General features: G+C 32.0%; 1 protein-coding gene across 1 annotated transcript in view; it reads right to left on the bottom strand.

Annotated features, from left to right (window-relative positions):
- The window catches only part of LOC129230252 (microtubule-associated serine/threonine-protein kinase 3-like), a 102,427-nt gene that overhangs the window by 46,285 nt on the left and 30,047 nt on the right, over positions 1–26,095 (bottom strand). Inside the window, exons 11-16 of the mRNA XM_054864653.1 lie at positions 15,870–15,942; positions 12,952–13,161; positions 11,315–11,413; positions 8,911–9,043; positions 5,936–5,994; positions 718–806 (exon numbers count right to left, since the gene is read on the bottom strand). Of these exons, the coding sequence (XP_054720628.1) occupies positions 718–806; positions 5,936–5,994; positions 8,911–9,043; positions 11,315–11,413; positions 12,952–13,161; positions 15,870–15,942 (663 nt within the window). The remainder of the gene's footprint in view (positions 1–717; positions 807–5,935; positions 5,995–8,910; positions 9,044–11,314; positions 11,414–12,951; positions 13,162–15,869; positions 15,943–26,095) is intronic.

Genomic DNA, 26,095 nt, shown 5'->3' with positions numbered 1-26,095 from the left:
TCGGTTATACCGAAGACAATATAGGAAATCAAAAATCTGGTAAACGCGGGTAATAAGCAAGACTTAAGTAAGCAGACACAGTTAATTATGATAAAAGAAAAAACATAATTTGTAACAAAATTATAGAAGTCTTTACAATGCATTAAATAATGCAAAAATACTTTTTTGCATCATTTTTTAGCTAAGAATTAATCCTGTGTCTTCGGTTCCAAACAAGTGTGGTGTTTGAAAGTATGGTCAACGCTTTATGAATAATAAGTCAGAACAAAAAGTGAACCACAGTTACGTTCTAGCATTCATAATTTAAAATTATTAAGAATGTGAACAAAAAAGTTTTCAAAAAAGACAACAAATTTGAACCGGATAAACCAAGTTCTACGGTATATACCAAAACTTTCAAATCTTCTCTGCAACAGGGGCGTAGCTAAGGGAGGGGTTTTGGGGACAAAACCCCCCCCGAAAAGTTAGTCTCAAAAAAAAAAAAAAAGAGAAAAAGAAGAGAGAAGAGAAAGAAAAAAAAGAAAAGGAAAAAATTCCAAGCGATTATATATATATATATATATATATATATATATATATATATATATAAGAAGTAACCCCCCCCCCCCCCGAAAGTCGGGTCTAGCTACGCCACTGCTCTGCAAAATCAGTTTGGAGCAGTATTACTTTTTAGCAAAGCAGTACTAATGAAAAAAAATATGAAAAAAACATACTAACCCATAAGCTCCATTGCTAATTAATTTGACGGTTTCAAAATCACTTTCACTTGGAGGCTTGGATTTTGGAAAGAGATCTCTTCCAGTCTTCTGAAGAAGCATACAAAATTCAAAGTTGTAGGAACAATATCATATTGATACGAATAAACTTGAATGCAATGACACACTAATAAAAATGTAAAAGCAAAAAATCTCTGTTCATTGATTTCAAAATTCGAAACGCTAAATGATACAAAAAAATGTTTCACTAGTCCTGTGGTTTCCAATCTTTTTTACACCTTGCGACCTCTTTTTTGCTAATTGACCATCCCATGCCCTCAAACCTCATATATATATATATATATATATATATATATATATATATATATATATATATATATATATATATATATTAGGGTGGTCCTTATTTATATGGGAATTTTTTTTTTTTTTTTTGGAATTCAACAAGTGATGCCCCCTAATTTTGTGACACTATAATGAAAAGTAATCGGTGCAAAGTTTGAACTTGATCGGTCAATAATAACACGTGCCCCTAGGACGTTGAACATTAACACTTTTGATAATTTTCCCACAAATCTTCGAGTTTTTACTTCAGACCCCGTACATCGTTTCTCCTATGTTTGAAAATATTTTTACAGCGAGGTAGCACTAAAATTAATATTTTTAATTACTTCATATCGTTTAAAGATTTTACATTGAATAAGAATGAAATAGTGCTTTAGAAACTTTACCTTAATCGGACGCTTTTCTCTATGTATCTCAATCGTGTGCATTTTTTCCTGGTAGTCTTGGACTGTCTGTAAAATACTAAATTGCTTTTGTGACTCATATTTGGTAAATTGATTGCGAAATTCTTCGATTAATTGTGGTCCTCTTTCAGTTGTATCATTCACAACTTTCAGCATTTTAACGATATCTCTTCCCTTTAAATAGCTTCCTTCATTTTGTCATGAATCAGGATCAAATAGCAAAACATCTTTTGGTGTTTGTAACTTATCAAACAGTTTTATTGACTTGTAATTGATTCTATAAAGAGGAAGATCTTTACTAAGAAAGTATTCCAAATCATCTACTGTTATCTGAAATTTTTCATACAGTCATCAGACACATCGTCCTATTCAGCAAGCATTTTTTTGAAGTAGTCTTTTCCTATCTTCAAAGTTAATTCCTTCATCCAATACAGACAAAGCTACTAGTTCATCCCCTAAATACCATAAGTGATTTATGAATTTTTCAATCACTGCTTCTGCTGCATGTTTGTTATCATTTTGTACGCTGCAGGTTTTTTAGACACTAGACTTTATAATTTAAAAGGCCTAGAATGGGTTGCTGCGAAAAACTATATCTTCATACAACATTTAACTGTAAAACAGCATTTATGGGATATCTCTTAATGTAAAGTCAATTTAAATTGCTTCCTTAATATATAAATATTCAAGCAATAAATCTTTTTGAAACCCATCTGGCTCACAGATAAGCTCCAGGTTGCCGAAAACATATCCCTGTAAGGAGGGAGGACTTCACCAAGAAATTATTACACGTTATGAGGATTCTCTGTAATGTTTCTTAATTCCGCTTTCTACAAACAATAATATGTCATCAAATTCTTCTTTTAGAATTTAAGTGGTATGTGTACTTTTTGAATTTTGAAGCGCTTAAATAATGGAATATCGAGTCTAGAACTAAGAAAGGCAAGAACTTCTTTAAAGACACTCTGCAGTACGATTTCAAGTGCATGATGATAGCAATACAAATGCAATATATCACCGTTCAACTTTTGCTCTAAAAAAATACATGCACAATTTATACGGCCGGTATTGTAAGCCGGTGTATAAAAACACTACAGCTTGAAAAGTTAGCAATAAAGAGTAATCATCTAAGATATCATATACAACTGAAGAAATCTCAGAAATTCTGAGTAGCTGTTAAATATTGGAACCTGAAGCTATCATGGTAAACCGATTGGCGTTTTTTTTTCGAGTTACATCTGGATGTAGCTTTGTATCCCAGGGAATAACTAGAAAATCTAAATTTGAATTCATGAAATCTGATTTTACCTCTTGAAGATTTTCTCTTGCTCTCTTAAGGGATGTACGATTGATCATAAGGTTATTAGGATTTAAATTTGCTGCATCTACATAGGCTGTTAATAAATGAGCAGCATCTTTGTCCCTAATATGGCATTTGTCTAACATTGATGAAATGCAAGCAGATCTCAATAGTTGTCAATTTTTTTTTGCGTTGTGGTAGACCAGCTATAGAAAAAAGGTTCAACAGGTTAGGATAGATACCCATTCCGGTCTCTAAATCTTGAGATTTGCAAGAGGAATTTGATAATAATAAAGGACTATGTACTGAAATAGAAGACAGTTTAAAGTATAGATTTTTACATTATTCCAATCTGGAATTTATTTTAATTTATATTTTAGATATTGAAAATAGAGTTTATTTTTATGATAGGGTAGGTACGCGGATTTTTCAAAATTTAAATTATAAGTGCATAAACATTTAAGTATATAACTAAGGAACAGCGAATTAAAATATAATTGTCATTACTTATATTTATAGCATGGAAACCTAGTGACCCTATTTGCCACACCTATTACATACACAGAAAATTTTCTAAATCAACACCCCCAAAGCCTGGAGGAGGTAATTTGTTGTTGTCAAAAATCATTCATTAATGGCCTAGGCCATTCATTAATGGCGTTTAGAATCCCTTGTGTCCATCTTGGTGGAAAGAAATGTTCAATTGCCGCTTGGTTTGAAACCAGCGCGAATAGCGGTATGCCTGTCCCAAGGCCATTGGTGTAGATGTACCCTATGTAATATGTAAAATTTTACAGAATGAAAGTGAGAGAATGGTTGGTCTGGAAGTAGCAACATCTATTAAGGTTTAAAATTACTTTAAATATGAAACCTAGGACTATTTTTACATAAAAATGAAAAAATCCGCAATTTTTTCTTCGAAACTCAAAAAAGGGGGCCCTAGGGGCACGTGTTAATATTCATGGACTGACTTAAAATTTTGCATGGATCATTTATTTGTATAATGGAACAAATTGAAGGGGCGTCATGTAAAATATCTACAACTTCAAAAATAAGGACCCTAATATATATATATATATATATATATATATATATATATATATTCCTTTTTGGTTTATCTCTTGGAGTTCAAAATATCTTGTAATACAAAAGGTTGTAAAATAGCTGTAAATATTGGCTATGTTAAACGACTGATAAAGACTGTATTCTCCTGTTGTATGTAACACGAGAGGTGAAAACACTACACAATGAATGAACGTTTTATATTTCAATGGAGTTATTGTTAAAATATTTACCAAATGTATAAATTGTTTCAAAAACCAATCCAGTGACAAAATTGCTAATTTTAAGAAAACATCTATATCACCCGTATAAATTATTCAGTGATGCTTACAACATTGTTTACTGAAAGAAATATATTTTAAAATGTATTCTTTTTAGTTTAAAATATTGTAATCCTTCTAGAAAAAATTTAGTAAGAAGGTAAAAAGTCCTTTTTTGAAATTTTAGAGTTGTCACTTGACTAGTTTTTGAAATAAATGGCTCGAATATGGAAGCTACTGCAAATGTTACAGAAGATATTGAACTGCCTTTACCGGCTTACAATTAATATTAGTGTTATAGATAAGTATGAAAACTGATTTTTTCATTTCATGCAAACTTTGCCCACTCAGCAAAAAGTTTTTGGTATCAATGTCCTCCACGTATAATTTCGAATTGCACTTTGAAATAAGTTAAACACTTTTAATTTTGTTTTATATTTCAGACAGTTTGTTCACTAATATTTAATATTGAATGATATCCCATGAGGGATATTTTTCATATTTTTTTATTTTTGCTTTTTTAAGTGATTGAGTGTTGATACATTAACATAATAAAAATCAATTATTAAATATTTGTAAGTTTTTGAGATTATTTGGTAGGGTTGAAAAAACGTTTTTATTTTACTTTATCAGTGGCATAAGAAAGGGGATGGTGTCCAGGTCCGGACCCATAGCCTGAAGATCAAAATGAATCAATTAGTTCCTACTATATATGTTCCCATAAAATTAATTCCTATGATAAATTTCTTTTATTAAAAGATGTTTTTCATCATCTAAGCAATTTTATGTACGTCAATGTAAAATTTAAATCAAATTACGACTATTTACATTCTCAAGTAGCCGAGTTGCACTTCTTGAATTAAATATTTACTGTCAGGAAAGAATTAAAAATTGAAGGTCGTATTCTTTCAAGTTTTAATACTTCCTTGCAGCAAATATCCGTTTAAAAAAAAAAAAAAAACCTAAAAGAAAGTTTAGAGCAATAAATTGGCTTGCAAAAAAAAGAAATTTTTCGCAATATTCCAAATGAGCTAATTTATTAATCTAAACTACTTTTTGAATGTTTTTGTTAGATCCGTAAAGGATATGTGTGTGTGCTTTTTATTTAGTCATTTTTTTTTAAAGTAAGTGAAGTTGGAATCATATTTCAAAAGTAATTTGTAGTTGTTACATTTAAAAAAAGTAGTTGTAGTTTTGCTCCCTACAACAAAAATGTAGTTTCTCGGACCACTGGACCGACTACAGAGGGATGTTTACTAATGTGGGAAAGATTTAAAATTTGGTTTTCCAAAACTTGGGAGATTTTAAGAAACAGAGAAGGACACAACATTCCTAAAAGAAGATGCAATTAAGAAATTTTAGCCAAATGACAACATCCAAATATCTGCTCATTTCAAGGACATTACATTTGTGAACTGTATGAGTGAATTAAATTTGTTTTATCTTCACATTTATTACTTCAAATACACTTTTCTAAAAAAAAAAAAAATGAATATTTATTGAGTTCAAAGATATTATAAAATTTTTGATAAATTATACATTTGCTTGAATGCAGAACTTAATTTCTCACAAAAAAAATGACGAAGCCCTAAAGCCTTTAGAACTTATTTTCAAGGGTAAATATTCTAAGTCCTATCCAGCAAAACAAAAGTACAAAAATCAATATCAAAACAGATTTAAAAATGCATGGAGAATATTTTTAGAAATTAAAAATATTAGCAAAATTGCTTTCAGAACCAAAAGTATTTGAGTAACCTTTTTTTTTTTTTTTTTGAAACAATTTTCTTAATTTTCACTAACATTTTAAGTTTTATTTTTAAGCAAAACATTAACTGGAAAGGAACCTACCTGAGAATAATCAATTTGGTCCACTTGCTCGAAGTCACTCGATAAATCACGGCTCAATTCTAAAAAATAGCAAAAGTCTCATGCACTCTTTCAAATAGAAAACCAAAATAACTAGTATTACTTCTTATTCTTTAGATAATATTCTAAGTAACAAAATGGTTTAACTAGAGAGGTGAAAAATAGTTTTAGTTTAAGGTTTATAAAAATTATCTATAAAAGCCCATCCATGCACAGAAGCCCATTCCACTACACCCACCAGCAGTGAAACAGGTGCCATCATGTCTTCTATTATTCCAATAAATATTTTTTTAAATCTTTCTTTCATTAAAGGGGTTCATAGGGTGTTTGCTAATTGTCTGACTAAAGCTGTTGGCTTATAAGCTGTAGCATTACATTTAATGAAGAGGATTGGTTGGTAGTCTGGAAGGGGGACGGGGGGTAGCACTATATACAGCGAGACTCTGATAAATCATTTCTGTGTCTATCATTTTCCTGCATATATGGTTTTAATTTTATGGTCCCTGCACAAATTGTACTTAAATAACGTTAACAAAATCAGCAAGTATCATTCTTCAAAAAGTAGATATTTCTTAAAATTGCTTCTACTGCCTGAATTGATGTTTATTAGTAATTATTGGTGGAACAATTTCAAAAACTTTCAAAACAGTTGAACAATAGAAAACATATAAACAGAAATGTTACAAGGCTATTTGACCGTTACATGTGGGACAATCCAACACTATAATTTCACCAACATTTTGTAATAGATTTTAATATTTTAGTTAAACAGGGGTAAGCTTTCTTAATTTTTACATTTGATACAAAAATACTCCTGACACAGATACATTTTTATCAAATAACTATTTTACTTACAAATTAATTTATATGCATACATCACATATGGGACATCCAAAGTCAATATCTTGCAGTTTGCTGAACGCACTACTTTATATTTTTCATGTATTAATATTAGTGATGTGCTGGATCATTAAAAAAGTAGATCTGTGGATACGGATCATTAGTGTCAAGATCCGCGGATACGGATCACAAATTTTTTTTAAGCCAATTCAACTATCCAAGTATAAAATTTGTTACGGAAGGTATTCCCGTCAGAATAATGGCAGTTTCTTCAAAAAATGTTAACTGCGGCAAAAATATAAACAAGACCATGATTTACTCTTTAAAGAAATCTCCGTTAAAATTGAGGGAGAGTTGAAAAGAATGGGTCGGCGCTGCATTATGCTTAGATGGAATGTGAAAAATTATTTCTAGCCAAGGGTGCCTATATAGGGGGCAAGGGGGGCTCAACCCCCCCCCCTTAGAAATTAGAATTTCCTTGCTTTTAGTACTTTTTTCTTTGCAAAAATGTAAAAACATTTCTTCTCCAGCCATTAATGAATATTTTTTCAAAAATGTCAAACTTTAATAGCCTTAATCTGTAACGAAATCGGTGTCTATGGGGAAAATATCTGAGCCCCCCTTAAAATTTTGCATATGGGTGCCCATGTTTCTAGCTTACTCGGTAGATGTAGGACACAGAAGCAAGAGTATAAAGCTGCTACTGGACAGGCTAGAAATAATTTTTCCCAATTTATTTCAGTATAAATGCAGCGCTGAGCCATTCCACTGAACTTCTCCGACCGACGAAATACACATCCGCGAACACCTTTACAAACAGTAAATAGAGAATTTAGTCTCACTTTTTTTAAGGATGCCAAGAAAAACAAAAATGAAGAATAACAGAAACTCCAAATCAATAACAAAAACCAATATTAAAATAAAAATTAAAAAACAAAACATGTCTCAGAGAGTCAACTTCATATTAAGATGAATTTTGCGGGTCAGAACACACATTTATTAACAAATATGAACTGACAGCAAGTAAAACTTTAAATTATTGAGCTTTTTCTCCTTATTTTCCAACTATGAAATCGCTACCAATCACGTGTATAAAGGCTTAGAATTGCATTTAAAATTTACTTAACAAGATTATAGCTCCTACTGTATATAAGTTGGAAGTTTCAAATAAATATCAAACGCAGAAAACTTTGTTATTTCAATTAGGGCCAACATTTTTAACTTACGGGTAAATTTTTACTACCATAAGTGTGAAAAACGTTAAATCGGTTTTTAATTAATATCTCTGGTAATTAAAGTTCTACAAAAACGGGGCCAAGCTAAGAACACGCTCGATCAAGTCATCTTTTGAGCGTAAAATGAACTATAAAAATTGGTTCATCTGTTTAGGAGCTACGATGCCACAAAAAGACACACTGATACACACTTTTAAAACATTAATTCCCCTTCCTTTTTGCAACGGGGGTGGGTGGGGAGTACAAATTGGCTTCTGAAATGATACTTTATAATTGAAATATGGAATAAAACCTAATTGAAACGGAATTTAATAGTCTTCTATTCAAATATTTAAAAATGTTTAAATAGAAAGGATCCGTTTAAGGTTCGTCAAAAAGTAACGGATACGGATCTTTATTTTCCCTTGGATATCCGCCTATACGGATATCCGGAACATCACTAATTAATGTAACAATGACAAAACAAATTGTAGGTTTTGAAAGCTAAGGTTCAAACACATCTCATTTGTTGTGTCAAACATATCACATAAGGTAAAGAAAACATCTCATTTGTTTTGAAATAATAGTTTAAATCTTTGAAAAAAAATTATGTTAAGTGCCATTTCACTGAAAACGGTCATTTTGTCCCATATGTGACAGTTCTATATTTCATAAAAAAGAAATAGATTTAAAAGGTAATGACAAAATGTTTTGCTTAAGAAGTCACATTTGTGATTTCTTAAGCAACAAAATTTTGTTCATTACCTTTTCTAATTATAAATTTAATGAGCCTCACGTGCAGGATGAAATGACTATTTTCCGTGGAATGGCCCTACAAAATATCAACATTTTTTTTAAAGACACAGATTTTTTGAGATTACAAGTTAGAGAAACAATCTTCACCTGCTAATGGATCTCTGTTTAAACCTAGTTTGCTTATAATGTACTTTGGGATATCTGATGTAACGCCTTGTTGAACCTTAGCTTGCCCTTCAGCAGCTTCCAGAAGCCGGTAAAATTCTTCAGGATCAAACTCCTGTGAAATGTACAGAAATAAAAAATCAAAGATTTGACTATGATTTAGCAGTATCATTGGAAATTGCACATCTCACACCAAAATGCCAAAATAATACAGAGCTAAAATATTCAATACCTTCATTCATATATTTTTCCAAATTACAAAACATTTGTTTACAGTATGCTGGCGAGCAAATTTATTTTTGCCATTGGCATGGTGTGGGTCCTAAAGCATTTAATGTTAAGACATGATGCATATGAAAAATAGTTTTTAAAAAATATACAAATACATAGATAGATTTTGCTATAAAAAAGTATTTTAAATTGTAAGCATTACAATTGAGCAAATTAAACTGAATTTCAATAAACATTACAACAGCAAAGGAACATTTACAATCAAATTCACTAAAAATTTAAAATAGCAATCAGCAAGTACTGAGTTCTTCCAAGAAAAATTAGAGAATGGATCTGTACACTAGTATACTAGTAAGTTGACAGGTTTCTAACTTGCAGTTTAAAATACATGTAAAGAACATCTTTTTCTGACTTCGGATTTTAGCAAAAGATGTCAGAGACTAAAATCAATGCTTTTGTGGCTGAGCTTCCATCCTTTTTTTAACCCTATTCAACCTAGCTTTCCACAAAAAAATCACTCTTAACTAAGCACAATTTTGTGAATAGATGTACAGTTTGAAGGGCTCAATCAAAAACAGGAACAGTCCAGAGTACTAGTATCCCCTCTCGCTACACTACTGATCTGTACACAAGAAAAAATATTTGCCGAATTCCAACATAACATTTATGTAACAAATATCAAAGATAACAATAATAAGGAAACTACTAAGAGATAGAAAAAAATCCGTTTAGCTAATTAGAGCCAGAAGGAAGTAGGGGAATATGAAGCAAACTGAAATAGTTAAGATGACTACTTTTTTCAAAATGAAAAAATTGAAAATTTGTTTTGAAAATTACAATACATCAAAACAGAACAATGTATTTTATGATAAAACTAGCATTGCAATATTATTTATTATTCTTGGCAGTAAATTTGTACTTTGAAAACAAAGTGGAAAATAAAACATTTTTGTAATGAAACATCTTCTGTTTGGTCATTACTTTTTTTTTTTTTTTGATCAAATGAATGAGTGAATAAATGAATAAGTAGATAATGAAATAATAAACAAATTAAAAAATAATTTATTGATTAATATATGAGAATTATTAAAATAAGGGGATAAATTAGTGAATGAATAAATAAAGAAATGAATTCTTAAATGAATACGTAAGTGATGGTGATAGATGAATGAGTAAGTAAGCAAAATGAACTATTTCATTTTGCCCTATCTGCATGCACTTGACTAAGTGTACAAAACATTTCAACTAAAACTAAGCTTAATATTCAATGAACGAATACTGCACCGAATATTAGTAGATCCAAACTAATATTCAAAATTGTAATTGCAAAAACTTAATAAATTTTATCTTATCAAAAAAAATTTTAATTCACAACAAAATATTACAATATAAGTATAAATTTTTGAAAATTGCTTCTACATAGCTGACAACAGGCCAACTTGAAAAATCTTACAACGTATGCGGTGGCTATATTTCCACGTTTTTTTGACGATTATAAAGCAAAGTATTATAATACTTTCAAATCCTTACCTTTACTTGATCTGTGCTTTTATAAGCAAAAAAATAAATAAATAAGTTTAAAAATCAGTAAATAAATAAACTTTTATTTCTTTAACCTGAAACTTTGAACTTAAACTTTCGAAAATTGTCTATCAAAAACTTGTTCACAACAATAGTTTTCTGAAGTTTTTACAGATTGAAATGTTCTCCATCTTTCAAATAACATTTCAGAAATATCTGGTCATATTTCTTAGCTTTGGACATTTTAACTTAAATAACAAACACATTGCTGCGAGTGATAATAGCCGAACAGAATGCCTCTTGCAAGATGCGTAATGCGTCATGTTCGCAATTTATTGTAAAATTAAAACCAAAAACCTAAAAATCGTACGAATCTGCCATAAGACCATACAATCATACAGAAAATCCAAAAATTTTACAATGTACGGCTAATTAGTACAAGTTGGCAGCTATGCTTCTATTATCATATTCTTTGATGTTCAGAGGTAACTTCTCCCTGACTGAAATAACCTAATTGTGTTACTACATCGCTAAATTATTACCAAATAGGTGCCATTAAAAATAGAGTAAATATTCCACCATATCACCACTTTTCCCTACATTGATAAATGAAGTATTATGAAATCAAACTCACTAAACATTCAAGAAGTCGTGCAGGACGGGAGATTATGACTAGTAGTTTCTTTATCAATCCTTTTAAATATTGAGCAGCTTCAGGAGACTTTTCTTGACACTGAAGAAAAAAACATGAATCAAATACCAAAGTTTAAAACTGTTACTCATATTAATAAAGTTCATAACTTCTACAAAGAGATCATGAAAACCTTACACGTAAGTAAAAAATAAAACATTTAACTACAGATTCAATTAAACGAAACCCTGTGGCATGACAGCCCCTTAGGGCCAAGGCCTACTGTGCCCAAATCAGTTTTCCTGGCCAGGGGCTCTCGGGTGTAAGGCAGATTTTCTGGTTAGGTGGTCAGCCTAACGCGGAACCCCCAGTGTTTGGTTCCCAAGTACGCTTGGTACTTATTTTATCCACCCAGTGAAGGGATAAACGGCTGAGACAATACCAACCCGGGAATAGAACCTAGGCCTGTAGCGTGGGAGCGTGAAGCGCTACCACTGAGCCACTGGGCTTCACAGATTCAATTGGTTTAATAAATTTTTGTTCAACATACTTCTATCATGAAAAGTAAATTATAAATAATTTCATTTAAAAGACACTTCAAAGCATTTGATTTTTGGTGTTAAACTGAAAATCTAAATGCAGTGGAGTCTACTTGAAGTGATTTATTTACAAAACTTTTTTATTTTTAAACTTTAGAGGAAAACAAATTCGCAAAAGCAATGAGAAGAATAATGAAATAAATAAAAAATTCAAGTTATGAAATTTTCTGAAATGTTTTTAATCTCTTAAAGTTTACAAGGAAACAATTTTTAAATTTTGGGTCCTCATGTCAAAGTATGGCTAACTTTTGTTATTTTGGGGGGGGAGGTAATTTTCATTAAAGTTTTTCTTTTTTACAATTAAATCAAACGAAATTTTAACAAGCTTTCATTACTGTCCGACCATCACGAGAAAAGCCCCAGCCGAAATGTCTGTGCCTGTCTGTTGCTATAGCAATGAGGCATGTCTCATTTTCCCAAGGGAAGCTTAATGCTGGAAAAACCCATACAACTGCATAAAGGCGAGAACACGAGTGGCGTAATGGTGCTGAAAATCCCCTCCAGCTAACCCTTGCAGAAAATGAATGTAGTTCGATTCTATGGCAGTAGACGGGCTCAGACTTTACGGGGGGAGCTTTTCTTGGGAAGGACAGACAGTATTTTTACATGCAACAAAGAAGAGGGAATTATTGCTCCTATAATTTTATGTTGAAACCAAGTTAGCTTATATTTAGCACATTATTCATTACAGTTTCATTTGAGATAATATGTTTCACATTCTATGCATCAAAGTGCATGTTAAGAACATAACATGTCGAATTAAAATTAATAATAAAAGAATTTAAAAAAATGTCATGCTTGAAAATTTTAACACAATAAAATCCTGCTACGACAAATACCAATACAACAAAATATCCGTTTGAACAAAATAAATTTTCAATCCCGATTAAATTTCCAGAACATTGCTTGAATTCCATTACAACAATTTTCCCATTGCAAAGAACAAAACTAGGGTTTCCTTGAAATTCCTTGTAACTGGATTTCACTGCATTTTTTCAAGTTAAAAATATAAAATTAAAAATTATCATAAACAATAAGTACCTCAATTAGAAGCCTTTCCAGATTTTCAGACATCTCGAAAAAGTAATGTGATGTTATTAATTGGTTTTGTGACTGAGACAAGCAATCCTGAGCCATTTGAATAACTTGGTGATGAACAAAGCGAGCTACTGCATCCAATGAATCACTATGGTCATAGCTTAAATGCTCATTCAAAAACTGCTGCAGCTTTTCTTCCATTTGATGAGTTGCCTGAAAGAGAAATGAAAATTTTTTACACTAAACAAAATACAATAAGAGAGCAGAACAATTGAGTGAAATGTCTACACCTGCAAGAATTGAATTAAATTGTAGATAATAATTTATCCTTAAAATTTGGTTCTTTTTTTTTCAGAGGAGTGCTCACCCTTCCTCTAAAAGTTTGTTTCGTCAAAAGTGAAATATTTCTGCAGAGGTAACTTTGAAAACGTACTAAAGTTAGCAAAAACAATTCTCAAAAAAAAAAAAAAAAAAAAACAGATTAGCTTGAATTTTTTAAAAAATGAAAGATTTTGTCTGCCGACCACAGGGTTTGAAAATCAGAGAAAACCATTTCTGTGAAAAATGGTAGATCTGGCAGATTAGTAGAGGTAAACTACCAGGTCTGAGCAAACCAGAAAGCCTAATGTCACTTTGTCACCAATTGTTTCATCTTCTGCAACGTGTGATTTATTTTCATACTAACCAAACAAACTCTATTAACATAACATAAAAAATTTAAAATAAACTTGAAAAAAGTGTCTAGTACTGTCAATGTATTAGTTCGGAAAAAGGTCATATGAGTCATTTCTTATTTTATACAGGATTTATTTATAAATTAGAGTGCGAAGACAAATAAAATACAGTATTGTGCAATTAATTGGGAAATGTTTTTTTTTTTGCTTTATCACACCTAAGCGAACGATTAAGCACTCAAATTCAGCTCAGAGTTCAAATGGCAGTTATTGTCAAACTAGTAGCTGTTTGTACACGTCAGGTAAGTAGCAAGAACATAAATTTTTCCGCCAAGTGGGCTTGAAGTTGGCAGTATTAGTTGCTCGCTTGTTGTGGGAGTAGTTAGTCATGGATATCAGCCTTGAAACATAGGCTAAAATGATTGCACTTAAAGAACACACTTCTAAAACGTGAGAAGAAAAAGGCAAAATATGTGGAGTGAGTAAATCAAGTGTCGGAAGTATATGGCAGCAGTTTAAGACAACAGGAAATGCTGGAAACAACCGTATTGGAAAATGCGGCCGAAAAATATCGACTTTGGCTCATGACGACAAAAGATTACATGAACGAGTGTTATGAATCCTCGACTAACTAGTTTTGATCTGTCCAAGCCCATGGTTGCAGTTGATGTTGGCATTGCACCTTTAGCAGTGTGTTACACGCTTTATAGAACGTGGGCGGAAAGCACGTCGACCATACAAGAAGCAGCTTCTCACGCCTCGCATGAAGAAAAAAAGGTTAGAATGGGCACGAAAATATAAAACATGGATTGAGGACTTGGAAAAGGTTTTTTTTCTGATGAAACACATTTTGTGGTTTAGGAATTTCAATTCAGGTTCGTAAGAAGGAGCAAAGGAGAACCTCTTTGTCCGCACCACATTAATCAAGCACCCAAGTATCTTTTGGGGTTGTTTCTGCGTTTCAGGGACAGAACAATGAACACTTCTAGCTACGAATCGATATTGACAAAATGTTTGCTTCCAATCATGTCTAAACTTAGGTCGAACGGAGATGACTTTTTTCAACAAGACGGCGCGCAATGTCATACATCGAAGCAAATTGTCAATTTCTGCTCTAAAAACAAACTAACTGTACTGGATTGGCCCGGAAATTCATCAGACTTGAATCCAATTGAAAATTTGTGAGCTATCATTAAAAAACGTCTTCATAAGTTTGACAGTACAACGATGGAAAAGCTAATTTCGTCTGTTATTGACATATTGTATTAAGATGTTGAAATTAAAACTATATGTGCCAATCTAGTGCATTCCATGCCATAACACGTCTGTTATGTTATTTAGTCTCAAGGAGGTCATATTAATTATTAGTTTCAACTGTATTCATGAAAAACTGGAATAAAACTGTTTTCTTTTAAACGAAATGCATTTCCCAATTAATTGCCACAGTACTGTATGACAGTTGTGTTTATTTTGATATTCCTTGGAAATTATTTTGAGTACTTCTTAATTCGAATTTCATTGGATAGTTCAAGTTTAAAACCAGCATCAGAAATATGTGAATCACTGCAATCTGAAAAAAAGAGTTAGGGACCATTTAATCCAACTGATCCAATAATTTTTCATCACAGCACTTTTAAATCTTTCTTTTTCTACTCAATAAAAAATTAAAATTTGAGATGACCATTATTTTTTATACTGAGCAGTCATGAAGATTGCTTGATTTCACTACCACCTCAGCCAATTGGTGTAACGAGCAAATTATTGCCTTTATATTGAGTCAGACAAGTTACATAACTGTATTTGCTGAATATTAGATTACACAAAAACAACCACACAATCTTCATTTTTCTTTCAAAATTCATAAGAAAAAATTTGCCTCTTTTTTTCCTTCCATTCAAAGAATTTAAATTATTTCAAGAACTTCAACGATTTACAAAATTAAAGCAATTGACTGACACAAGAAAATATGCTACATTTTTTTATGCCATAGAAGCAAAAGAAGCAAAAATGTAAACTTTTGTCTTTCATATTTTTTTTCCATAAAACCATCCAAGAAAATATGATAACTTTTTTTTTTAATTTATAAAGCATTCAAAGTTTCAATAAAATGTCTTAGTTTGTTCAACAGTTTCTTTTTTTTTTCTTTTTTTTTTAAAAGAAGTTAAACATTTATTTTAAAATAGTACCATTTTAATAAAAACTAATACAATGTTGCATGTTTATTTGGGAAAAAATTCTAGAGCTTACTTTGGGAAATCTTTCCTTATAAACATTATTCATGGCAACAACTTCACTATCCACACCAGGAGAGCGCAAAGGGCTAAATTAAAAAAGATAAGAACAAGAAAAGGTCAAAAGAATAAATTGCTGATTTGAAAATTAAGAAAAAAAAAAAAAAAAATTCAGCAAAAATATAATTTTGTTTGTATTTTATCTTAATATCACAACAAACAAGCTTTATTTTGCTTTTTTGTAGAGGATGGGGGGGAGCTGAAAATAATTATATTGTTTTCTGAAACAAATTTAATAGTCAAGTTTCAACAAAAAAACAAGAAAAAAAGAAAGAGTTAACTTTGAAATAATTAGGAATCAAAAAATGTATTTGAAGTAATGATAAATTTAATATTTCTTTCATGAAAAATTAGAACTGTAAAAAAAGTAATATAAGGCTTTTTGCAATGACAAAAATTTTATACTTAAATTAAAATCCTCAATAAACAATATGGAAGGTTGAGATGTTAGTTATTAGTTAGTTATTACTGAAACTCTCGCGAAAATTTATCGCTGTTCAATTGACTAGTGGCACTATGAATCCCCTTTAGTAAAAGATTAATCAAGCTTATAATTTTTAGAGTAAGATAAACTTCATCTTAAAAGGTTTTGTTTTGAAATTTGTTTGCTGGACACTACTGAATGTGTCATGCTCTGTTCCCATGTCAGTAAGAAAACTTTGTGATTCCTGTGTAAAAGAAATTTTAAAATAAGGTAACAAATAATTGAAGAAATCTGGGAATGGTGTGGGAGGATACATTTCCCTCCAACAACACTATAAAGAACAATTTTTGGATGACTCAGTTGTTGCTGACATACAAGAATATCTCCCACGCTACTTAAAGGCAGAGGAGTAGCTCGAGAAAATGGAATTTTCCAAGAGTCGAACTCTATATTCATAATAAATATACTATTCAAATCTGGTCTCCTCTGGACTGTCAGGATCTACCAGGTCAATACTAATATTGTTAGGTAAAGGACATCCAAGGAAAGCCTGTTAGGTAAAGGACATCCAAGGAAAGCCATTCCACTCTGTCTCACCCCTCTAAAAATTAAGGGGTTGAGATATGAACTGATGAAAATACCATGAAAATTATCAATTGACACTTGCTGCTGCAGACAAAGGGGAGTTGGTAAGCGAAATTAACAGGAAATGTGACCATCCTAGTTCACACAAAAAAAGTTCAACAACTCTGAAATCTGTATCAGAAATTTGTTTTATTTCTTTTTTAAAAAATATTTTATTGAACCCCACAATTGCAAAACTTTAAACCAGATATGAAAAATGTGTGAAAAGAGCTTTTTGAATGAAAATAATTATACTTATAATGTGGTAAGAAAAGGGATTGTTTTGGCATGAAACTAAACATCTACGCAACAAGATCTCATAATTCACATTGTTGAAAGTTTAATCATTAAATACTCCCTAACACTCAGTGGCGGATCCAGTCGATTGTTTTGGGAGGGGCCATCCGAAATTTTTGAACAAACTCCGAACTCATCAGAAATTTTATTAAAATGAAGTTTTAAAAACTCAATTTTCGGTGTATCGGGACATTAGGTGAGGGGGTGGATTAAGGAATCTCCCTCGAAAATGTTTCAAAATTTAAATTTCCTAGTAATTTTTGAAAATTAGGAAACTAAAAGCGCATTTTGTCTATTTTTGATGATGTATTGAGAAAGGTCAGGTTTCGGGCGCTGCCCCCAAAATACTTTTTGAATATAAAGCTTAGAAACCAAAATATTCTGTCATTATGCATTGAGAAGTGAAGAAGAGAAGAGGAGGGGTGCTCTTCTCTAGCTCTTCAGCTGTCCAGCCTAAAAATGCACCTTTAGGTAACGTTTGCTTACATTAAAGGAAATGTGAAGGTGCTTAGAATACTTCCTTCATGGAAATATTTTGCCTTTGAGACTCTAAAAATTCGATTTTAAACTATATTTATACATATTTTAGAAAGGGATGGAAGATTCGTGAGCTCCTCCAAAAACCTCCTTTTAAAGCTATCATCATGCTATAAACTAGGGAGGGGGGGGGGTTCTATCAAAAATCGTTTGTAACTGAAGTCCCAAAAAATTTCATTTAAGTTGCTTTTAAGCAAGTTAAGTGATAAGGCTGGATAAGCTAGCTTCCGTTAACATTTTTTTTCAAATAAAAGAATTAAAGTGCAATTTTTTGCTACATATCAAGACATTTGTGAAAACGTATGGGAAAAGGGGGTTCTCTCCCTAGTTTTGAAATTAAAACCATAAAAATGAAAATGTAGGCTCTCTTTGGGCTTGTGAACAATAGGTATACTCTGAGAACAGCAGCATTTAGAGATCGTCCAAATATGTCTGTAGTTGGAATCAAGAAATGATGGAAAAGATGGAGAAAAATTTTGAAGTTTTGTTTTGAGGACAGGGATATAATTTATCTTCCAATTAAGGCCTATACTTCTTTTTCAGTAAAACACATGTGTTAAATTTGTTATCTTCTCATAATATTTTTTTCTTTCTTTTTTCTTAAAAAAGTTCCTACAATCAAAAGGCTTTGGGATGGGGCCATGGCCCCCCCCCCCTCTAGATCCGCCCCTGCTAACACTTAAAATATACATTTCATCTATAGCGCATGGGTGCAAGTTTGGTGATGTGTTCAAGACGGAAAATATTTTCAGCCCCCCTCCCCCCCCACCGCCTGCATGCGGGCTTAAGGAAAAATTTGTATGTATAAATGTTGCAGATTTTAACAATGTCAGTTTTGCAATCTGTTTGATTTAAATTTTAAGCCTTAAAATTGTAATATTTAAGTGTTTTGACATCATAAGTCCAAAAAATCTAAAATCCGGCAATAAGGGGGGGAAGGGTCTGGGAGCTCTCTCCCAGAAATTTTTTCAAATTGAAGTCCAAAAAGCGCTGTGGTAGGCCATTTTGGTAAAGTTCAGGGAAAGGAGGAGTTCAGGGACTCTTACATCAATTATTTCAAACTGATAGTCCCAAAATCACAATATTGGGCAACCTTCAAAAAATATTAAAGAAAGAGGGGGGGAAGGGGACGCCATGGGCTTTCCCAAAATCGAAGATTTAAAAACGAAATTGTAATTTAAATTTCATAACGTTTATACACTTTTTGAACGCACTATTGAAGGGATGGAGTTCAGGAACCCTCCTTCGGCAATATTTCGAAATTGAAGTTTCAAAAACGCAATTTTAGACGATGTTGGATAATGTAAGGGGTAAAAGCGTTTGCAGCACACCACCATTAGTTTTTTGCCGATCCTAAACATTTTTGTTGTAGCAATAAAATTGCTTAGGACATAAGATTTTCACTTTTGCAACATAAATCAGTTCTGATTCAAAAGTCTACCCAAGGTAGCACCAACAAACTAGAAAAGAAGGAAAGGTGGGGGAAGGGTAAGGCCGACTAATGATAATGAACTGTCACCATTCCCCCACAGTCTTCATTTGAAAAAGAATTCTTTTATAAGATAGCAGGTGGTGAAATTGGCAATAAAAAATCGCTTCAGTGAAGTAAATATATTTTTTAAACAGGGTACCTTTCCAACATTCATTAATTAAAAAAAGAAATAGGGGAACTGAATCCTAACTCCAGGCAGAGTTCCCGAATCACATCCCTCTTAAGGCACTCAAATATAGCCAAAAGTGGCGCTTTAAATATTTCAGCATCAAAGAATTTTCGGAGAACTCCCGAACCCCTTCCTCTAAGTTCACCACAAATGTCCAAAATTTCAATTTTTAAGGCTTCAGTTTCTAAATTGTTTTGTAGGAATGGTACCCCTCTTACCTATAAACATGACTTATGATAGCCTAAAAATTTTAATACTTTAATTTGGAAACTTTTTGAAAAAATCTTCCTACACTCTTCCCCCTTAAGTCATCCAAAGATAGCCCAAAACAAAGCTCTTAAAATTTCAGAAACTAAAATATTTCGGGCTGGGGGTGCGGAATACCCCGCCTCCCTTTCATTGTGTTTACTAAAGGCAGTGTAAGTTTTTGTTTAAGATTTATTTTTCTATTGAAAGAGCAACTCCCTTCCACACATCGCCAAAGACAACCCAAAGTTTTAAGACTTCAATTTCGAAAATGTTTCGAGAAAGACCCCTGAATTCCCCAACTCTTAACTCACTCAAAAATAGCCAAAATAGCATTTCAATACTTCGGGGAGAGAGACCCCTCCCCCCACCCCCCGAACTCTTTCCTCTAAGTTCACTAAATTTTACTTAAATTTGCGGTTTCCCCTTTTCATTACCGAAGATTTAAGAATTTAAATTCTAAAACGTATTGAGAGAAAACCTTCGAATTCCCTCTTCTTAAGTCTTCCAAAGATTACCTAAAGCTGAGTTCTGAATGCTTCAGCTTTGAATATTTTTTGCGAAAGGAGAACCCCGAACCCCAAGATGGTCCAAAGTTGCGCTTTTAAGACTCCAGTTTCGGAATTTCGCCTAAAGAGAGCCCCCTCCCTCCCTCTTGACATTGCCAAAGACAGCCTAAAAGATTTAAGACTTCAATTACAAACACTTTTCGGGAGAGGGTCGCAAATGCCCTTTAACTTAAGTCATTTAAGTATAGCCTCAAATAGTTTTTAATACATCAGCTACAAAACATTTTCATGTTAGAACACCAAAACCATCTCTCATAAATTCACCAAAGATTGCCTAAATTAGTGTTTTTAAGACTCCAGTCTTCAATTCTTTTTTAAAACCCACTTTTACATCATTAGAGACAGCCTAAAACTTTTTGACTTTTAAATTTTTAAGAGTTTGCAGTGGAGAAATATCGAACCACTCCTAGCTTCAAAAATATTTTCAATTCAGTTTTTCGATATTTTATACTGTAACCCGTGAGTAACACCCCCCCCCCCCCTCTTTAGATTGTCCAAGATATCAACGTTTTAAGACCTCAGTATCGTGGGTTAATTTGCACACAGATTACCCTCTTCGCAAGAGCAGCGTTTTTTCTCAAACTCGTGCGCTGCCGTTATTTTTCTCCTTTCCTTTCTCTCCCCCCCCACACCCATATTTCCATTCTAGCGAGTGTTCGATTCAATGACATTAGAATTTAGTGATACCTCAAGTCTTTGTCAAAAATGCAGGAACGGTTTGCCCATCGGTGTTTCCAACCAGCTTGAAATCCCCCCCCCTCCCCGATTATTTCCAAAATTCCCATTTTCATTAAAATCTTCAAAATCCTTGATAGTTTCTGTTTTACCTGGTATGTGGACGCCCTTTGCTGAGGCGAAAATATTTCATCTTGTCAGCAATCACTCTCAAACGGTGATGCAGATTCAACTCTTAAGGCATTTTAAGAGCGTACATAATTTTCATTTATGAGTGTAAAGTTTGCAAAAAAAAAAACACAAATGAAAAAAACGAAAGGATGATCGAAAATAGCATGAGAAAAGGCTAAATTTTCAATTAGAGCCGATTGCTTTGAAAAATCAGGGAGAATAGCGAGCAACTTCTCGGCCTGCAATGCAGTGAGTAGGAAATAACAAAGCTATACCTAAAATGAGTCAAACGGCGCGAGCCGAACAGCCACTCCTCCAAAAGCACGTTGCAAACAAAACAAGCACATGGCGGAAAACAAGAGAGAATGTCGATGTAAATTCGTGGTTATGGAACGGTCCAGTAATATTAAAGCATATTTTTCAAACACTCAATTTTTCTTTTTTCATTAAAAATTAAAAGAAAGTCATTGAATTTCTTTCCGTCCCGACCTCCGTCTCGGAAATTTTGTCAAGACGGAAATCCGTCCTGAGACGGAAGGTCTTGCACCCATGCTATAGCGATATAAAAAAAGAAAATTAGTTATCTAGTTTACAGAACTGATATGTTAGTTCTACAAAGAATTTTAATATTTAAAGGTCAAATAATAACAGTAATTATATGGAGTAAGTACTCATTAATTTGGAGCAATAATGCAATGAAATATGCAATAACATGTCGTAACTTTCAAAACTAAAGAAGGCTATAGAACAATACCAAAAACAGTTGGTATGGTAAATTGGCATTTTGGTCTCACACCAAATTTATGCAAAAACCAACCAGTATCAGTTAAAGCTTTTAATTATAAAGATTAATTAAATTTTGGGAAACTATTACACTTTACTGTTAAAAAAACTTTAATTAGAGCAGGGATGACCAACATGCATCATATGTGACACAGTGTTTCACAGCTTAAGATTGGCGAGCAAAGACTTATTGAATAATTTAAAAATTGAGAAATTAATGTCACTTTCAGGAACTTGGTCAAACTCGAAACACTCGACTAATATTCAAAGAATGCCATTGAAATCATACTTCTGACTAATTAATGATTACATACATAACGATAACCATTTATGATGTGAAAAATATGGTTGATATAATAGCTTTATCTTGCTCAATCTATTTGCACCAATGTGAAACTTTTACTCAGAAATTTGAGCTTTATTCCCGAAGTTTTTAACTCAGGTTTTTAATTGATATATTCATATATAAGGAACCATTTTGCATCATAATTTGAAGCTTTAATTTCCTCAAAAAAAAAAATTACTTGAAAAATAATTATTTGTTCATGTTGCGTAAATGACCATCTTTTTACAAATTTTGTAGTTATTTTCATGCGCTAAATTTGTTGTACTCTTGCAAAATTTGGTACTTATTCCAGTATTTTTTGCACAAACCTTCCTCAGTTCTTTACCCTGAGAAACTTTACCCTGTATGGTTCGCAGCAAAAAAAGGTTTTGTTACATAGCTTGAAAATTCTATGGGCAGAAAAGTCTCTAAGTAAAACATTGTATTATCCATCAAGGAGCTCATTGTGCCTAGGCCTTAAAACTTTTCTTCAGTTGCTGATCCTGTAGTGAGCTGCATTAATAAAATAAGAGCTTTTAGCTTGTATTTTGGTGAGAGTTTCAATTCGACAAGCTTTTATCATACTAAGCTTCTACACTACTCAGAATTACATCAAAAAAGTGCTTTTTGAGAAAAAAAAAACATAATTGGCCTATAAATCCCATTTTTTTCACTTTTTTATTATCTTTCACTGTGTTGAAAAAATTGAAAGTTGCATGCTGAACTTCCTTCTGAAAGAGGTACTCTTTCCAAAGAGGTTCGCAACCACTGATATAATCACTCAAATCTTCCTAACTTCTTATTTTGGTGTCTTTTAAAGACAGCAATTCTTAACAGGTGGTACTCGTTCCTTTTGGGGTATGGTATTGGAAAATCAGTAAAGGGTACCTTTGTACCCAGGGATGCCCACAAGGGGGTATTATGGCGCAAGTTGCGACATCAAAATTTGGGAAGGGGGGGGGGATTTTTCAAATTTAAATTAATTTATTTAAATTTATTTACTAATATATTTTTAATTTAAATTATTTATTTTATTCTGTTTATATTGTATTTCATTTTTTTTTAGCTTGGGTGTGTGTGTGTGTGTTTGGCGTAACACATAACTTTTCTAATAAAATAATAATTAAAAACAAATAAATAAATATAAGAAATATTTTTAAAAATAAATAAATAAATAATATTTTTAAAAAATGAATAAAAAAGAGATAAAAAATATAAAAAAGGAAAAGAGGATTGAACTTTTGGGGGGGGGGGATTTGCGCCATTGAACTTGGGGGGGGGGGATGGGCACCCCTGATTGTACCAAAAAAGTATAAAAAATCATATTGATAATGCTTCAATTAAATTAAGACAAAAGTTTAAGAAATATTCTGTGATCCTACATTGAAACAAAAGCGTAGGAATACTCTGTAAATTAACATCTGGACTGATATTAAAAAGAACACAAAGAACTAGCCAACATTGCTGCAAAGTACCTTCTGGGGTTAATGACATATACAGTAAACTCCTGATTATCAGCGGTCTTTCACTTTCAAATTTATATCAATTTCGATATATATCAATTTCGATACGTTTAAGTCTATGGGGGGAACTAAAACCTATCGAAATTTACGAGGCTTGGTTCTAAAAGATTCTTTTAAAGGTCTTCAAAACCTTGATTTAGCTTTAAATTCATTTCTCTGAAATCCAAATATTCATTGCTTTGCATTTACTGAAATCAGCAAAAGCTTACATTAATACACTGGATTTTGAAACAAAACCATTAAGATCCAATACAAGCAAAATTTTATTAAATTTGAAGTCTTTGATCATAAGGCAAAAAAATAAATAGACAAATAAATGAAAAGACAAAAAGAGAAAAAATGTATAACATAAGAGGAAATATAACATGGAGAGTTATTGCAAATATGAGAGCAAAAGTTTTGCTTTTAAACACATCAGTTTCTTCTTTGAAGATTGACTAGCTCAACAAGCTTATCTGAATTATTGTAAACAAAACTAAATTTCATCAAAACTGAGAACTAAGATCATAAAATGCGAGAAATTGATGTGAGGAAAGCAAATCTTTTTGAAAGAAAACTTTTAGTACATTAATATTGCAAAAGGATGTTTATATTAGAATTGAACAATGAGTGACATGAAACAACAAAAAGCAAATTAATGACAAAGCAGCTAGCTATTTTTCCAGTACACTACTTCAACCACGTAGCATCTAGCAGTACTCAGCCACATTAAAACAGCCTACAAATTCAATTAGTTATAACCATTTTCACAAAACTTCTGGGAAACGTACAGCAAAGTTCACTAAAACTATTCACAGGAAAAACATATTCACAAACACCGTTACTATAGCTGAACCCACAACATCAATATACACATAATGAAAAGATACTTACTATTTCACCACTTGTTGCAGATACTTGCTTAACATCTTTACATGAAAAGCTCAAATATTTTTATCATTCAACGGGGCATTAAAAGCTCAGCTCAAGCTGTGAATTCCCCATCCAATGCTGAATAGTTTGCTAACTCAAAAGTAGCACATATTTCCTATTTTATATTTTTTTTTCAAATGATGTGAGGCGTGTTTTTTAAGTGAGGGCTGGCAAGTTTCTATAAAGGGGTTACTCAAAAATTAAACTATTAAATACAATAACTGCTTAAACCAACTTGAGAACTATGAAAAATAGAGAAATGCACATAGAATTTGAAAATAAATTTGGTTTTAAAAATTATCTTGTGTGGTTTTTATTTTCAAGCAGCCCTTAAATAAAAAACACGGCTGATAAATTATTTGTGCTGATTAAAAGAATATGTGCAACATATATAAAAAAACACACTAAAGTACCTTGTACAGACTTGCACAGTAAAAACCATTAAAAATATTCAAATGCAGAGTAACTAATTTTTTTCGAATTTTAAAAATCCAAGTTGAAAATGAGTTTTCCCAAAATCAAATATTTTTTGAGCCTACATTAATATCCTAATATTATCACTATGCCATGGGTTATAAGGCAGATTATATAATTGAAATTTTTAGGAGGCGGGGTTTTAGAGAGTTTTATTAGTTAAAACTAAGCTATACTCACAGCTAAACTTCAAAGCAAAAATAATTCAGTAATGTTCAATCACAAAGGCTTGATTTTTTGTCAATTATGTTGATATTTAATACAAAGTTTATAGAAAAGCTTTAAATTCTACATTTTTTAAATATGTACATGAATTTAAAGATGTTTTTTATTGTATCATTGCCTTTCGCACATAATTATTCCTTATTGTTCACAACTTTGAAGAAGAAAAATTGTGGGTAGTGCATAGCATCTTTAAATAAATGAAACTTTTTCTTCGAAGATACAACATATATTACACTAGCAGTACCGGCACAGCAATGCCTGTGCTAAAAATTTAATGGAAGTCCGTTGAATAAAAAAATTTGACGCCCCCTCCCCCCTGATGTGAAATGACAATTTTTCTTTGTATAAAATGCGCACACACCTTATCAAAAAAAATATATAATAAAGTTTCTTTGGAACTTAAAACTTTTTGTCAAATCATTAAATTATATTTGCAGTTGCTTTAAAACTCTATTTAGCGAGTGAAGCAGTTTTTACGGCAATTTAAAACATTTAGCTAAATAAACAAAAAATACATCAGATAATATCTTTCAAATGTAAAAATAGTTCTGCAACTTAATAGTTTATCGCCAAACTCGCTCAGCAACCACGCTATCATAATCCATCCGTCTAATGAAAAAAAAACATCCAGTGGAACATGGAAAAATCATCGTCAGAAAAATAGAAGAAAATGTCGTACATTTCACTCCGATAAAAACAAATCTAAAGTTTCTTTTCTTTCAAAACAAGTCGCCAA

The sequence above is a fragment of the Uloborus diversus genome, chromosome 9 (assembly GCF_026930045.1).
Source record: "Uloborus diversus isolate 005 chromosome 9, Udiv.v.3.1, whole genome shotgun sequence".
In the NCBI taxonomy this organism is placed as follows: Eukaryota; Metazoa; Arthropoda; class Arachnida; order Araneae; family Uloboridae; genus Uloborus; species Uloborus diversus.
Note: the sequence above shows the minus strand (reverse complement) of the source record. Positions and strands in the feature narration are given on the sequence as shown.